The 16,659-nt window shown below is 44.5% G+C and overlaps 1 protein-coding gene across 4 annotated transcripts in view; it reads right to left on the reverse strand.

Moving 5' to 3' along the window:
- The window catches only part of HIPK2 (homeodomain interacting protein kinase 2), a 179,061-nt gene that overhangs the window by 120,226 nt on the left and 42,176 nt on the right, over positions 1 to 16,659 (reverse strand). For 3 of the 4 annotated variants that reach the window (XM_069462040.1, XM_069462038.1, XM_069462037.1), the window contains exon 2: positions 429 to 1,512. In XM_069462040.1, the coding sequence (XP_069318141.1) occupies positions 429 to 1,512 (1,084 nt within the window). Of the gene's footprint in view, positions 1 to 428; positions 1,513 to 2,662; positions 2,689 to 16,659 lie in introns of those variants that run through there. The other variant, XM_069462039.1, reaches the window with a different exon arrangement.

Consider the following 16,659-nt stretch of genomic DNA (forward strand, 5'->3'; position numbering starts at 1 on the left):
TCACATCTCCCGTTACTCACATGTTCTGTCCTGGCCAGGTGGGTGTCCCCCCAGTCTCTTGCACAAGTCTCACACATTTCCACCAGTGTCACTGTGAACACCACGTCCCTCTCTCCTCTGCCTGTCTGGACCCTACCCACCCATGAGGACCGAACTCCTCTGCTCAGCCTCTGCTCTGCACCCCACTCCCAGGGAGCCCTTCCAGCCCTGAATGCCTACACTGCGAAACTTACTTGGCTCTGTTCTTACATGGCTCTTAATTGTCACTGCAAGGTGCACTTGTCCTAATTTCCCAACTACATTAAGATCACTTGAGGGCAGCAGGTGCAGGCGTATAATTTTACCTGCCCACAGTGAGTAACACTGCACACTCCCTGCGAGTGCCGCTGGGCGTCCGGCAGCTCCCGTCTCGGTGCAAGTGGTCTTACCTGTAGTATCTGGACTGCAAGTAGGTGGAGCACACAGCCTTGGACACATGACTGGCTGAACCGAAGTCGATGACCTTCACTCTGTATGGCTGTCTGGATGGGTCGACCAGCATGATGTTCTCCGGTTTGAGGTCAGCGTGGATAAGACCTAGGCTTTTGAGTTTCATCAGGGCTGTGGCGACTTGCTGGAGAACTGGACGAATGTATTTGAGGGGCAAGGGGCTAAACTTGTTCTGCTTCAGAAAGTCATAGAGGTTCTGCTCCAACATCTCAAAGACCAAGCACGTGTGGTTCTTGTGCTGGAAGCACTCGTAGGCCCGGACAAAGTTATAGTCGTCAGCACTCTCGGTGCTCAGCCGGGCCAGGATGCTAACTTCGATCTGACCCTGCCGGGCATAGGACGGGTGGTTCTTCAGGATCTTGATGGCCACAATTTCGTTGGTGCCCCGTTTCCAGCACTTGACCACTTGTCCAAACGTCCCCCGGCCCAGGAACTCTAGGACCTCATACGTGTTGGTCATGGAGCACAGCACTTCATGCTGGACCAGCTGATAGTCACCTTCACTATTGGAGCCGCTGTTTTTGGAGGTGGCAGTTGACGTGGTGGCAGTGGCTACAGTGGCCCCACTTGCATTATTCTGAATCATGGGTGGATGCTCCTCGATGATCTGCACGCTGCTCGTGTTCTCAATCTCCTCACTCTTGCGCTTGAGTCCGCATTTTTGGTAAGTGTCAAGAAGGCTCACAGTGCTTCGACGCATTAGGTTGTGTGGTCCGCCGAGGACCTGCCCGGTGACAGAAGTGCTGCTGGCTGATGTTACCACTATGTGCCCAGTGCTTCCTGGGAAGATGATGGTCTGCTCGTAAGGTAGGCTTGGGTTTGGGATTGGCAAGGAGGTGCTGACGGTTGTGGTGGCTGGCTGCGACGGTGGTACGTTCTTGCTCTGGCTGTACACTTTGCTGTGGGAGCCGTACCCAGTCATGTCCCAGTTGGAACTCGGCTCTACTTTCAGTTTCTTCACACTACAGAAGGCACTTGATTGAAGGGTGTGAGGGGAGAAAACTTGCACATGTGAGGCCATACCTATAAGAAAGGGAAAAGGAAAAATAAATGTTTGAGTCACCTTTGCAGGAACAAACTCAACAGACCTATTTCAGTTCTGATCGGTGGCTTGGGTCATATAGAATATTTTCCTCCCACTGCAGAACGAGCTTGGAAAAGTGAGTCTATTCCATCCAGAAGCACATCCTGGTCACTGGGTTTGTGGAACCAAGTGGATCCAGTGTTCTACCTGCCACTGTCAGACGGGTGGGAGACTCGCAGAGTAGAGCTGGGAACACAGTCAAGACTCAGATACAGAATTACACTGTCAGGACTTAGTCTAATCAGTTATTTGTTATAAACATTATTTGTGACAGAAATGAATCCTTCCTCAATTCTCACTGAGTTGCATCCTATTAAAACTGAAGACTGTATCATGTATCAGGTGGCCCTGATAACTGCCATGTACTGAGTTGACCCACATGGTCAGCTCAGCCTTGACAACACACCCGTCAGGTTTACTGGTTTGAGGTTCATCTTCCCACAGACGCCCCATCATGGGGCCACTCGTGAGCTTCTGCATTCTGGGTGAACCATAGTAACTGCCTGGCTTCTTAGTCACCTTAAATGAATTCATTTAAGTTGAGTGGGTCAACAGTTGGTCTGCTATTTTTCATTTACATAGACTAACTATAACATGATATCAGCTTCCTTGGAAGGGAGTAGGTAGCACAATTCATGGGCTCTAGTCACTCACTTTTACTAAATTCACACAGCAATACATTTCTGTAGAAAACAATATTATTGCATACCAACATCTCATCCACAATTTAGATAAGCTCAGAAATCTATAAGACCATGACTCTGGAATAGTTGTACAATCTGTAATTGTGCTGATACTGGAAACAAAAACTCACAGAAAATGTATCAGGGAAAAATAATAAGGGGATGAAGAAGGCTAAGTCTTTAAACATAAAAGTAGAAACACTACCCATCTTCTACGCTGCAGTCAACGAACATTTCTTAGAGAAGCACAAGGAAAGTGGGGCTTCTGCCAAGCATCCCTGGTGCTTAGCCAGCCTACTGTTGGTCTCTCTGAGCCCCACCGTTACCTAGGGGGGTTATTTAATACCTCCCTTTTCACCCCACCAGCCGTCACTCTGGGTCCACCCTCTCTCAGTAGGTGACCCACCTTCCACTTTGTCCAGAAGACTGAGGTCAGCCTTGCTTTCCTCCTTTATTCTCTTCTTCATTTCAAAACATTCCTGAATCTACGTCCATCCTCCATCCTTTGTTCCCTCTCTCCAGTCTCAGGGGAAGCGGTGTTTCTCTTTCTCAACACTAAAAAGTCCCCGCTATTCTCATGATCCGTATTCTCTCATTTTCTCTTGAACCTGCTCCCTGTACTGTTCTCTTGCATCTTCCAATTTCTCCCTGTCAATTGGATCCAAGTTCTTAGTAAGTACTTAACAAAGGTTGACCAAACAAATCAATGACTTTATCTTTTCCTTCTGCCTCCATACATATGTGTGCACACAGACTCCCAATTGCGAAGGCAAGAGGACTAACAGCCATATCCCCCCTCATGATTCTTTCCCTCTTCTCACCTGTAACCAACGACTTATGCTCCTTTTTTTCAAAGCTCACGTCTTAATCCATCTGCCCCTCATTCATGGACTATGGCCTATGTTTTTCTTAAAGGTAAATGACTTCCTAATTGCCTAATCCAATGGCCTTTTTCAGCTCCCGTTCTCCTTAACCTCTCTGCAACATCTGATACCGCTGACCACAACTTCCTTCTTGATGTTCTTATCTAGACTTATGTGAATCTGTAACCTCCTCCTCCCGTGTCTGATTGCACACGGTGCTAGGGTGGTTCCTTTTCCTCTTCCTCCTTTAAAGTGTTGGCATTTCCAATGTTTTGACTTAGTTTTCCCTGGAAGACATCACGCATTCAAACAGTGTAAGCTGTCGTCTCCACGCAGGCGCCTCCCACTGCAACATCAAAGGCCATGTTCCAGAGCTTTACTCCTTATCTTTTCCTAAGAATCTAGCTACCTCACCTAATACCTCCATCCTAATACCTCCATTTCTGTTCATTAAATGTTCTTCTAGTCACTTGGTTCAGAGACTGTGGATTTACCTATGACGATTCTTCTTTAACTCCATAGCCAAAAAGGGACTAAGTCTTCTTAACGTCTCCTGCCTCTAAAATGTCTCTTGCATCCGACTCTATTTCTGTTCTTGCTGCCATTTCCATAGTTGAGGCACTTATCACTTTCTAGTAGGACTAGAGCAAATACAGACATCTGGAATACCTGGGCATTCTATATCTCCCTTTAGTCTACCTATGTTCATTCAGCCATCAGATTAATCTTCCTAAAGCACCTCTGAGCATGTCATTCCTCTGTCCAAAAACTTTCAATGGCTCCTTAGTGTCTAGTAGATAAAGGTGAGGACTCCACTCAATACCTTTGTATTTTGATTCTAACCACCCCGTTAGCTTCAGCTCTATTTACCTCCCTGAACCCTCAACTCTAATCAAGCTGGTCTACTCGGTGTTTCTAGAACATCCCTTACACTTCCTACCTTCACACTTTGACACCGTTCCCCGCCTGGCATGCCTTACTGCTTGCTCAACGCACCCAAAGACCAGCCCCTTCAGACCCTTCTCTTCCGAGACCACTCCAACCCGCAGTGACCATGCTCTGTGCCTACGGCACCTACCACAGGTGCCATCCATTTGGCCACAAATTGTGTTTTTGTAAACTTTCTGCTCCTGTTGAATTGTTTATCTTTGTGCTGTTTAGCTATTTACACATTTAGGTCATGCTTCCATAAACAGGCTATATTCTCGGGGCAAGAGCTACAGTTTATACTTCACACTTCTTTAAGTTTCCCCCAGCATTAAGCTGAGTTTATTATACATTGTCAGTGCTCAGTTGATGGGATGGAGCACTCTAACCGGCCAGACCTCCAGGGTCACTTAGTGCTCTGGCCACAGAACAATCACCAGTCACACACACCCATGGAACCTGGCCTCTCTCTGGAGATTAGAGAAAAATCTGCCAATACTTTCCCACCCAAACTGAGACTTTTTAGAAACCAAGGCAGAGGCCAGGCAGCTCCCGCCCTGGGCTCAGCAGTCATGTTCTGTCTGTGCTTCAGCCTGGACCTGCTCCGTCTTCCTAGGGGCGGTTCTGGACTAAAGCCCAACACCTGCTCGGAGTCCCACCTTTGGCCTGAGCCCACAGATCTGCTGGAGGTGCCCCATTGTGTGTGAATCCTGAACTCCAACCTCTCCCTGTGTACTAGGACTACCTGCCTGTAGACATCCTTATGCCCAACAAGAACATTCTGGCTTGCCTATTCAGAATCCACACTTCACCTGTTTCCTCTCACTGCTCTTTTTCTTCACGCCAACCTCCCCCTCATTCTACAACAACACAGAAAATTCTTATTTTTTATTTAATGATATGAATTAAACATCCATATTGTTCTAGATGTTGTATACGATATAGAAATAACCAACTACTTGTCTTTCAGTAACTTATCCGCTGAAAAGGCAAAGCAAAACACACATTTCCTTCATCCTTTCACATCCAGCTTGCTGCTTGCTCCTCAAGCCTCAAGTGCGGGGCGGGGTGGGGTGTGTGTCCGAGACGGCAACAAGAAAAATGCTGATTGTACATAAAGGAGGTGAAGCTCTATTACCTAGTTTCCCTATTTCAAAAAGATCTTGGTGGGAAGGCCAGGGTGTAGAAGTGGAATTTTACAGAGGGGAAGAGGGTGGCTTATGACTTATTTGTTATTGGGATGACAGCCAAGGGTCATAAAATTGTGGAAACCATCACTGGCTGGCCCTGGTGACAGATGCTCAGGATCTGAGCGGAGAACTGCGTGGCTGGAAACACGCGCACCATGGCCGGCGGCCTCAGACCCGGGCCGGGCCTGGTGTGGCTCCTGCTGCTTCTTTCTAAGGTCAACAGCCACTATTGCAAGAAGTAGATATAATTCCAAACACAGCCTCGTTACCTTTGTACTGGAGCATGGGCCATTTTGCTCCTAGAAGCAAAACGCTCAAACAAGATATAGCTAAAGAAAGTCTTTAATAATAATCATTTTTAAAATCCCTAAAATATGTTTATAAGGAATAAAACACTACTGGTGGTTTTGTAGCTTAATCTTATAATAATCTTATGGCAACAATCAAACTTATTTCCAAACATTTCTTTCTGAGAGTGTTTTTCTGGAACAAACCTTCCTGATTAGTTTAGCTCTCAGGGAGTCAAGCCCACAGTATTTCACCATTCTATTTATTCAGACCCTAAAGCTGGGGACAAGAAGGGGGGGGGAGCTTTATGTTTTCCACTCTAAGGAAGAGCTAAATGTTTCCTCTCATTTCTTTCTGTACTGACCCCTGTACCCTTCAAGGGCACACTTCCTTCCTTATTTGTCAATTTTATTTCAGAAAAGGCAGGGGCTAAATGGACATTTTCAGTTTGATCATATGGCAAAATCCCAATTGCTTTTTAAGTCATCTCTCCCCTTCCTATTTGGCTCTTGGGAGACAAAGTAGATTTTGCCCCTCCTTGGTGGAAGACTGGGGAGGCTATCCTAACTGAGAGGGTGGGTTTTGAATCCATGGGGAGCAGTATGAGGGACCCAGGAAATCCTGGTAGGGCAAATCTGCAATAATCGCACCTGCTCCCTAGAGGAGCGATACAACCCAGACCTTTCTACAAAAGCCACAGTGGCCTCCCCAAGATAAAACCCGTCAAGGTGGCCATATTTTCCCTCACTATGGAAGCGGTGCAAGTCACCACAACCTAGAACTAAAGGTTCTAAAAAGTAGCATTTCTATTACCGTAGCACTCTGTCTCATAAACAGGCTGAAGTCATAAACACAGAGTATCAGGTGGCACAGGGGCCTTCCGTGTTATTTAATGTTGCAGATACGAGTTCATGTGGATGTTACAGAAGTGATCAGTAAAAATCATTTTAAAACAAATTATTAAAATTTGAAACAACTTATATCACACAACTTTATTTCACACAAGTTTATTATTAATAATAAACTCTTCATTGTATATGACAAATGAAAAATAGCACCTATAAAACTGACGTTAAAACATATCCTTTAATTAGCAGAATTAAAGTCTGTTGTTTTTAAGAAATCATTCCTTATTGCCACAAAGATGAAAGATTGCCTTGTGCCCCAGACAAACTCAGGTTATGCAGACTTAGGGTGCATTTTGACAGCCTGTATGCTAAAGGCAATGAGGGCTCAGACCCCTCCTTTGGCTACTCTACTCAAATGCTCATTCTGCATTTTTTAGAAAGCATGTACTTAAGTCTGCATTTCAAAATACTATTTTTAAAACATTTGCCTTCTAGCCTTTATTATAGATGTCATTTATGTCTGTAAAATGCTATCACACTTGATTTCAACCCCTATTCCTTGGGATTCTTGAAACACTTAGGATTCTCGGTTTTAAAACCATGAGCACATAGTACATACCAGGCTCTGGGACAGATGTTTTGCAGAAAGGGTGAGCACACCTCCAGCTGTGCCTGGGAGAGACCCAAATTACCCTTGTTCTGGCAATTCAGTTAATAAGAGCACCCTCCCTACTTTCATTCTCACAAAAGTCCTGGTTTGAAGACCAGGAACTCAAGTAATTGGTGTAGGCTCCTGCGACAAGTGGCAAAATCAGATCCCGACCCCAGAGGTTCAAACCCGGGTAACTCTATGTGCTTTTGTCTTAATGATTTAATGAGAAATTCATTTTTCTAGGATTACAGATAATGTCTTACAGACCTAATAAAAAGAATATCTAAAAATCTTCATGATGTTCTTTTTTTTTTTTGAGACAGAGTCTCACTCTGTTGCCCAGGCTAGAGTGAGTGCCGTGGCGTCAGCCTAGCTCACAGCAACCTCAAACTCCTGAGCTCAAGCGATCCTCCTGTCTCAGCCTCCCGAGTAGCTGGGACTACAGGCATGCGCCACCATGCCCGGCAAATTTTTTCTATATATATTTTTAGCTGTCCATATAATTTCTTTCTATTTTTAGTAGAGGTGGGGTCTCGCTCTTGCTCAGGCTGGTCTCGAACTCCTGAGCTCAAACGATCCGCCCACCTCGGCCTCCCAGAGTGCTAGGATTACAGGCGTGAGCCACCTCGCCCTGCCTTCATGATGTTCTTGAGGTCTTAACTCACCCGATTTTTTTAAAAAATGACATTTGTTAAAGGATTGGTTCTTTGAGTGTATTTTTCCCCACTTATTTGCTTAGTTTCTTAATAACTTTATATTTCACAATTAGATGAACTGAAAAAGTTGCTTCACATCTGAGTACATTTCCTTTTCATTTCGCCAGCCCCAAATTATCTACTGGAAGATCAGACTCTGGTGAAAGCAGAGGGTAAAACTAGAGGGATGAGTAAAGGTTCAACTATGCTTTTAAAAAATTCCATTCAATTCAACTTCACTGGATTCCAGCAAAGCTCAAGAGAAGGAATTATAAGTAAAACAGTGGCACCATTTTTTATCTGTATATAAGGTTTAATTTGGGTTTGGCAGATGTGAAATAGATTACTACTCAGAATCCAGTTACATTATTAAAGAGAATGGACTCTGAACACCTTATTTTAAGAGCTACTAACTTCCTCACTTCCTAAAATCTTCTGGGCACATACTTTAGCTGAATAATGAGTATTTGATAGAAGCTACAGATCTTTTTTTTTTTTGTAATCAAGAACTCAAAGGAAGGATTCCCCATACTTAATGAAATTCTATATCTATCTTACATATCATATTATGCACATAAGATATAATAAAATTATGGGATATAATCTGCCAAATGAAATGTCAAAAATACCCGAATGCTAGAAATATGCATCTGAATGGACATTTTTAAAGACCTAGAAAAGGGCTAATCCGACACCCCCTGAATGCCCTGTATAACATGATGATCTGACGCCTCAGGGAGTTGGAAAGTATTAGAAAAAATTCCTTCACTGACACACTAAACAATAGTCATAAGAAGTTTAATAATTATCCTGCTTACCAAGTTTATATTTCACAAGTAGTGCAAAGATAATTTCAGGTTAAGCCCATTTCTGCATGATATGTTTCCAAAACAGTGCATACTAAATACCCACAGGGCTTTTATATCATTTTCAATCAAAGTGTGTTTACCCACTAGTTGTGTAATGTTAAATACATAGTATATTCCACCAGAGCCTAGTTTAAGATCAACCACAAGCTCTACAGAATTCTTTTGTCAATAATGACAGTAACAATACTACTGATTGCAGCACTGGATATTTGAAAGAAATAGAAAAAAACTCAAATAAAAAAAATCAACCATCAAATCTGCAATAAGTGTTCTCTATATAAAAAAAAGACTGGGGTTGGGCACAACAGGAAACAAAGACATCTAAGACCTTGTTACTGACCTAAAGGAGCTTAAAATCTCATGGGGTTGCCAAGTTCAATGCAAATTAAAAAGGGCAACTGGCAATTCCAGGCAACGTAAACAACTTGCCAAAGTAAATGCCACAGGAGTTCAGAGGCAGGAATCACTGTGGGTTGTGGTCAGGCAAGGTTTTATAGCAAAGCTAAGATTCAGGCTACAATTAGAAAGATAGGGGTATCTTTAGAAAGGCAGAAGGATGGTGTTCCAGATCCTGCTAACAGGGTGTAATTAAGTCAGTCCACCAGTAGAGCAAGTCGTATGTGGGAGAGCAACCAGGGAGGTGGTCGCTGACCCCGGAAGCTTTGGCTTTGCATGGAGACAACTGAAGTGCATTTGCATAGTGCTAATACAGTGACAAATGCTAAAGCAATAAATAACCACCAATGCACACTGTGAACACCAACCACCTACTCATCCAGAAGTGTCATCTTCTGATAACTTCAATCTTCTAGAAGTGATTTCTAAGTACTCAAAAGAGCTGGTATGAAATGAAAGCTGTCACTTTCTCCTTTAGCCTTCACTCTTACCGTCATCTTAACACACAATTATCACCAAGTTGTAGGAGGACTGCCATCATTGCCTCTGCTCTCTCTGTGGTGTTACTCCCCACGACTCTAAGGTAAGGCTCATTTTCCCTCTTTTACAGATGACTAAATGGAATTTAGGGAGATGACACAATTCGTTCAAAGTCACTTTGCTACTACTAACAGGGCTGGGATTTGAACTGAGGTCTGCCCGACTCCCAAATCCACACCGTTAACCAAGCTTCCCCTTCTCTTTAGAACTCTTTAGGTTCTTGGGTTAGAAGCACCAAACAAGGAGACAGGTACAGTAACAGATGAAAGCTGACAAGTGAGAGAAGACAGATCGAAACTTGGGGACATACCCGACTGTACGTCACCTGGTGAAAGAGTGGACACCTACAAAAATGACCCTACGTCATTTGCCATTTCTGTATCCTCTGGTTATGGTGATATTCGAGAAATATAACCATGGAAAAACATTAAAATAAATTTACCTCTTTACAGAGGTAACCGTCACTTATCTGCTGCAAAGTGGCACAGTGATCAGAGCGTGGGTCTTAAGTAAGAAGAACCAGGCTGGGGGACCTTGGGCATGTCACCCAGCCAACGGGAAGGCTGCCACGAGCCCAGGGGTGAGCTAAGGAGGGACTGGACTAAGGGACTGCTAGGCAAATAGAGCGGAGGAGCAGAAATATAAGACTTTGCAGGGTAGAAAAGGTAAAGCACACTGACAGATGGGCTGTAGGCAAAGGAGAGAGAGGAACTGGATGTGCCTGGGCCCAGAAGGCCTGAGCAGTGGTGGTAAAGTGTTGCTTATCTTGGGGGAGGGGAGAATGGAATCAGTTTTCAACAAGCTGAATTACAAATGCTGCCGGGACACCTCACGTTGAACTATTCATACTGAAACTCTGAGGCAAGAAATTGCTTAATTTACTCAAGTTAAAGTGTCAGGAGCTGCTGGTCTTCCACAATCAGCATCTATTTCCTATTTGCTGGGCTGAATGAATGAAGACAAACCATTTTGAAAAGAGAAGGGAAATCAATAGGATAGGCTAAGCCTGCACAGGATTAATCGGAAGAGGAAGAGGGCAGAGTGACCCTGAACTAGTTCACGGATGAGGCCAAGGACACAGGGACCCAGCCCAAAGTGCCGCTGAACAAAGACCAGCGGGACGGGAGGACAGACGTCAAAAGGGGAAAAGACTGAAATCAAAGGTTTGCACCCAAAGAGACTAAGAGAAGGACGGTGCTGCTGACTGCGAGTCAGCTAGAAGAGCTCAGTTTGGGCTCGATTTCATTTTAGGCGTTAGTAACAGCAAAGAGGAAACGTTCTATAGGTACCAAGGAAAAAACCAGGTCAGGGAATGGGCGAGAGGTGACGGCTGGAGATGGGGACCTGAAGGCTGTCAGCAGCACCTCGGTGAAAACAGAGTCCCTGTGAGCAGAGCTGTCTCCCAGGAGAAACGGTGTAGAAAGTAGAGCAGATGGCGAATAAAGTAATCCTTGGGGGCAGAGGCATTGTCAAACAGTATGAGGAGGACAGCATGAGTCACATGGAAAAGTCAAGGATAAAACGATAATAAACACAATTAAGGGATTGATCCAGGAGAAGGAAAACAGAAAGAGCAACGGGGCCCGGCTGGGAATAAGCCAACAGCCCTCTTTTCCCACAGGGGTGGGGAGGGGGTGAGGGGGGTGCTCTCCTGGGAACAGAACCAAATGCACCCTGTCACACCTCTTGCTTTTCCAAGAAATGTGATTCCCTTAAGAACTTTCAAAATTTTTTCCGTCATCTGCCTTGAATCTGCAAAATCTAGCATAAGCTGTTTCTTCGATGGAGAAAACATCCTTTTTCTACCATTTGCAGAATCTCTACGTGTCTACTACCTACCAGCTCACTGTCTGTTAGCATCAGCCCCTCTCCACGTTCAGACTTGCTCCTCTTTCTGAAAGTGGCTAACCCTGACAACACCGGCTCCAAGCCGCTCAGTCGCCTTTCTCCAATTCTGCCATTCTGCCGTGGATGAAGCCCTGAGCCGCCATGGGTGAGGCAGCCTTTCGTCACGATAGGTGAGTATACAGAGTCCATAACTGATCACCCACAGGCCATGGTGTCTGTCGAGTGCTCACAAGCAATCTGAAAATCCCCAATCCAATGATACAATGCTGGTGACATAAAGCAGCTGTCCTCAAAGTTTCTGGTACCAGGGACTGGGTTTTCCGTGGACACTGGGGTGGTGGGGAGCTCAGGCTGTGACGCGAGCCATGGGGAGAAGCTGTAAATGAAGCTTCACTGGCTCAGCCCACCTGACGCTCACCTCCTGCTGTGTGGCGGGGGGCAGGGTCAGGGTTGGGGGGTTGAGACTGCAGCTCTGCAGGATGGTGGAGTTTCATGGAAGACAATTTTTCCACGGACAGGAGTCGAGGAGCAGAGGGAGGCGGAGCCCAGGCGGTGATGTGCAGCCCGGTTCCTAACAGACCACCAACCAGTAGTGGGCCTATGGCCCGGGGGCTGGGGACTGCAGACATAAGAATGACACTGATAAGACACAAACTCGCTTTTCAGTTTCTTTCTCCAGGAAATTGGTGGGATCAATGAAAGGAAAACAAGTTTAAAACAAGAGGTGTATTGGTTAAGAATCCTAATTATTAGGAAAAAAAACCTAAAAACACCACCTTGTAAACACAGGTATAGGAGTTTGGCAGGGCTGCAGTAACAAAGCATCCCAGACCAGGCAGCCTCAAAAACATTTGTTGTCTCACAGCTCTGGAAGCTGGGGAAGTCCAAGATCAAGGCATCGGCAGGGTTGGTTCCTTCTAAGGGCCGTGAGTGAAGGATCTGCTCCGGGCCTCTCTCCTTGGCTCACAGCTGGCCGTCTTCTCCCTGTCTCTTCACATCACCTTTCCTCTACGTGTGTTTCTGTGTCCAGATTTCCCTTTTAATAAGGACACTGGTTGTATTGGATTAGGGCCCACCCTAATGACCTCATTTTAACTTGATTACCTCTGTAAAGATTCTATCTCCAAAGAAAGTCATATTCTGAGGTTAGGAATTTAACATATGAATTTGGGGTGGGAGAGAGACACAATTCAACCCACAAGAATAGGTTTAAGGAGACCAAAAGCATTTTGCAAAAGTACAATTTATAATCATCATATTCCAAAAGAACTCTCTTTGTTTTTCCCTCCTTGGAGATAAGACATTTCATTTTGTGCTTTCCCTATATCTTACCTTAAGGGACCTATGAGTGCATTTCAATTAGTCAAATATTATATATGGAAACAAGTAAAAGCAAAATGTTTATTTTAAATTAAGTTCTACATGAGTTTATGTTGCAGTGCTTCTGGAAAAGGCCCTACAGGAATGTATCTCTCTGTATATTGAGGAATAACCATGGTCACTTTGGTATGAAACAGAATTGGTCATGGCATATTAACAACATCAAAGTTAGGCTTCCAGTTCTGATTCTGAGTGGGTCAAACATTTCTACAGGTGGAACAGGCCAGGTTAGGAAGTGTCCCTCTTCAGGTCCACAGCCTCAGGCTGGTCTCTCCTCACACGCCCTCTAATCCTCACGTGCCACCCACACTGTCCTGTTAGTGCAAAGTCTGCAGAGACTGTTCCATTTTACAACCCTGCATTTTCCTTCCAACTGAGGATCTCAAGAAGTTAACCTTTGAAACAAACTTGGTAGGATGAAAAAAGCAAAAACACCCACAAACTATAAAAACAAAACCAGCTAAACTTCTGGTTTCAACCCAAAGGAATTTCCATTTAAGTACACATTTTTTTTCAAAGATCTAGAAGGCTGCTCACTTTGTCCCTGAAATGTTCTAAATAAGGATGGTTGTTAAAGTTCCAGTACTATGAGTTTGCAGGTGTTTGAGTCACAAATCTTTACAAAAGCATCTTCCCTGAATCTCTCAGCCACTCCATAGCATTGACACACCCATTCCCCTCCTTTCACTACTGGTTCAAAATCATCACCGACCTCAAGAGGTTAGTAAACCAGACCTGGAGCAGGTACTGAGAAGGCCAGGTGTGTGTCTGGCAGTGCTAGGTAAGTCTCAGATGGAAGTTTTCTATCCTTTAGAAATGTTTTATAAAGTCTAAATCAAGGCTAAAAATCTGATAGGTTTTTTTTTTTTTCTCTTTTGTACAAAAAAGAATGAGTTATCTTTAAATGTCTGGTGCCATATTGGTCAAGTACAATTATGTGTTTTACTTACCTAACACTTACCCGTTCTCTGCCCAGCTTACAACTGAGTTGTCTTTTTGAGCTTACTCAGGTTCTACAGCATCAGAACCAGAATCATAGTCGACTCTTTCCCGTTTTGGTGTTCTTATTACTACACCACTGCTCGTTCTCTTTTATACTAAAAAATTATGTAAACGGTCTTACTCTGTTATTCTGTTGCTCTGTGGAGATTCCATTACTATGTGTCCCCAAAAAAGACATGTTGAATTCCTCACCCCCACTATCTGTGAATGTGACGTTGTTTGCAAATTGGGACTTTGCCGATGTAGTCAAGATAAGGTCATTGAGGTGAGCCCTAATCCAACATGACTGGTGTCCTACAAGAGGAAAGCCAGGCACAGATGCGGGAGAGGGCGCCACGTGAGGACAGAGGCAGAGGCTCGAGTGAAGCAGCTGTGAGCCCAGCACTGCCAGGAGCCCCCAGAAGCCGGGAGGAGGCAGCGGGGGTTCCACCTAGAGTCTCAGAGGGAACCTGGTCCTGCTGACACCTGGATTTGTGGACTCCTAGCTTCCAGAACTGTGAGAATAACTTTCTGTCGTTTTAAGCCACCCAGTTTGGGGCACTTTGTTACAGTGGCCCTAGGAAACTAAGACACTCTGTGATATAATTCAGGATGTATTTGATTGAAAAACGCATTTGTACTCAAGCTATGGTAAAGTATTTATAACAATCACAAAGTCACGCCGGCCAAATGGCAGGCTGCCCTTCCAGCCCCGCAGCCTGTTTGCGGCCTCTTGGGTGGAAAGCAACAGAGCTCAGCAGCATTACGCCCACGTCCTGGGTCCCATTCCTGCCAGGGTGCTAGATACCTCCTCTCTTTGTGCAAACATATTTGTTCGTTGCGATTGAAGTTTGACTTCAAAAGAACTAAATTACTAAGGAAGGCATGTGAAAGTTTAATCTGTTCTCACCAGTGACATCAACAGTTAACAAGCCATGGATGGCATTTCCCCAAACTTGCTTTTTCTAAACCTCAACTTCTTGCTGTGTTATACAAAGAAACCAGGACAAAGGACCACCATCTGTGTTCTGCTCCCAGTGCAACACCTGTTTGCTGCCTCCTGCACTCATGTTTATGTATTTCCTTAAACGTCTCTCTCATAAGCTGTTATCTAACTGCAAGGAAAACTTTGTGAAAGATGTTATACAGACACGGTGATGCCTGTGATGCCAAATGCATATAACCCTTTCCCCTGGGTTCTCTGCAAATACGGGATGCATCTCATCCTCCTCTTGGAGTACAATAATCTATCCTTCTCACTTGATTTAAATGGCAACTGTTGTTTACAACAGTAGCTCTATGTTACAACTCTGGTTCCCTGGAGACTTTTCTCAATCCTCTCATTGCCTTTAACTGACATCTGACTAAACTCAATTAGAGATCACTTTGGGAAAGGTAGAGGAGGTGCCACCTTCACAATGTGAAGGAAAAGAGGATAGGTAGGGAAATAAGAAGGAAGAGAGGCAGGAGGAATGGGGGGAAGTAGGCAGGGAGGCTGAGAGGAAAAGAAGAGAGAAATAAAGGATAAGAGACAAGTGAGAAAGCAGAAGGCAAATGAAATTGTACTGGGAGCACACTCAGAACAATGAAGTAACATTGTAATGCACTTTGTAAACTATCGTGCACAATAAAAATGCAATGTGGCATTATTTACAATACTTAAATAGGTATCTGTGTGTTTGTGGGTAAGAAAACCGGTTCGTACAGGGATCTCTTGGCAGTGCAACCAGTAGCCCATTCTAAGCTGTACAAATTAAAGTGGGTTCTCTGGTCTGCTGCAAGGACATTTTTCTACTGTGAGTCACCGTCTTCAAACCAGTCCTGGTGGTGTTACCCAACAGCTCCACAGTGCCGAGCCACTTGCACCCAGCGTGGGAGGAGACGCCACTCTGGGGATACTGGTTCTTGCAGTGGGGCACCTTCCTCCTGGCATACAGCTGAGACAACCCATAGCTCTCCCGTGTCCTGCTTTATAGCAGACAAGATGGCATTTGGCAATATTAGGCAGTCTCCAATTTAACAGACGTCTGTTAATAGTGGTCAGATTGTTTCTGGGTCCCCTACAACTATGTCAGATGCCGGCACTGCCCCTTCTAGCTGTGTGATCTCAGCAAGTTACTTAACCTTTTTGTGCCTCGATCCCCTCATCTCCGAAGCGGAGATGGTAATTGTGTCTCATAGGGTCCTTGTGAAGATTAAACGAGCTAATGTATGTATAACACGGTAAACTACAAACAAATGTTTAGTGAAAACTGTGGGGAGGAGTGTCAGCTAGCTCCCCAAGGCCCAGCCAACATAGAATAGAATCTACCTTCAAAACTTTCACATTTCTTTGCCACGTAACTTTTTTTTTTTTTTTTTTTTTTTTTTTTTTGAGACAGAGTCTCACTCTGTTGCCCAGGCTAGCGTGAGTGCCATGGCGTCAGCCTAGCTCACAGCAACCTCAAACTCCTGGGCTCAAGCAATCCTTCTGCCTCAGCCTCCCGAGTAGCTGGGACTACAGGCATGCGCCACCATGCCCGGCTAATTTTTTTTTTTCTATATATATGTTTAGCTGTCTATATAATTTATTTCTATTTTTAGTAGAGATGGGGTCTCGCTCTTGCTCAGGCTGGTCTTGAACTCCTGAGCTCAAACGATCCGCCCACCTCGGCCTCCCAGAGTGCTAGGATTACAGGCATGAGCCACCACGCCCGGCCTGCCACGTAACTTTTTAATCAAAAACACTCTCCTTGGTCACAACTGAGATGCAGTTTCTACGTACAATATGCTTATTGCAGATTTGTGTCTATTGTATAAACAATGATCTCAACTTTTTTGACTGAGCACTTAATCAGGAAAAAAATGAACACTTGCTCCTAACATATGTGATATTTATTTTTTATAAATTACATATGTTCTACTTTCCTAATACAGTATGTTTACT

Source organism: Eulemur rufifrons, chromosome 29 (genome assembly GCF_041146395.1).
Source record: "Eulemur rufifrons isolate Redbay chromosome 29, OSU_ERuf_1, whole genome shotgun sequence".
Taxonomy (NCBI): domain Eukaryota; kingdom Metazoa; phylum Chordata; class Mammalia; order Primates; family Lemuridae; genus Eulemur; species Eulemur rufifrons.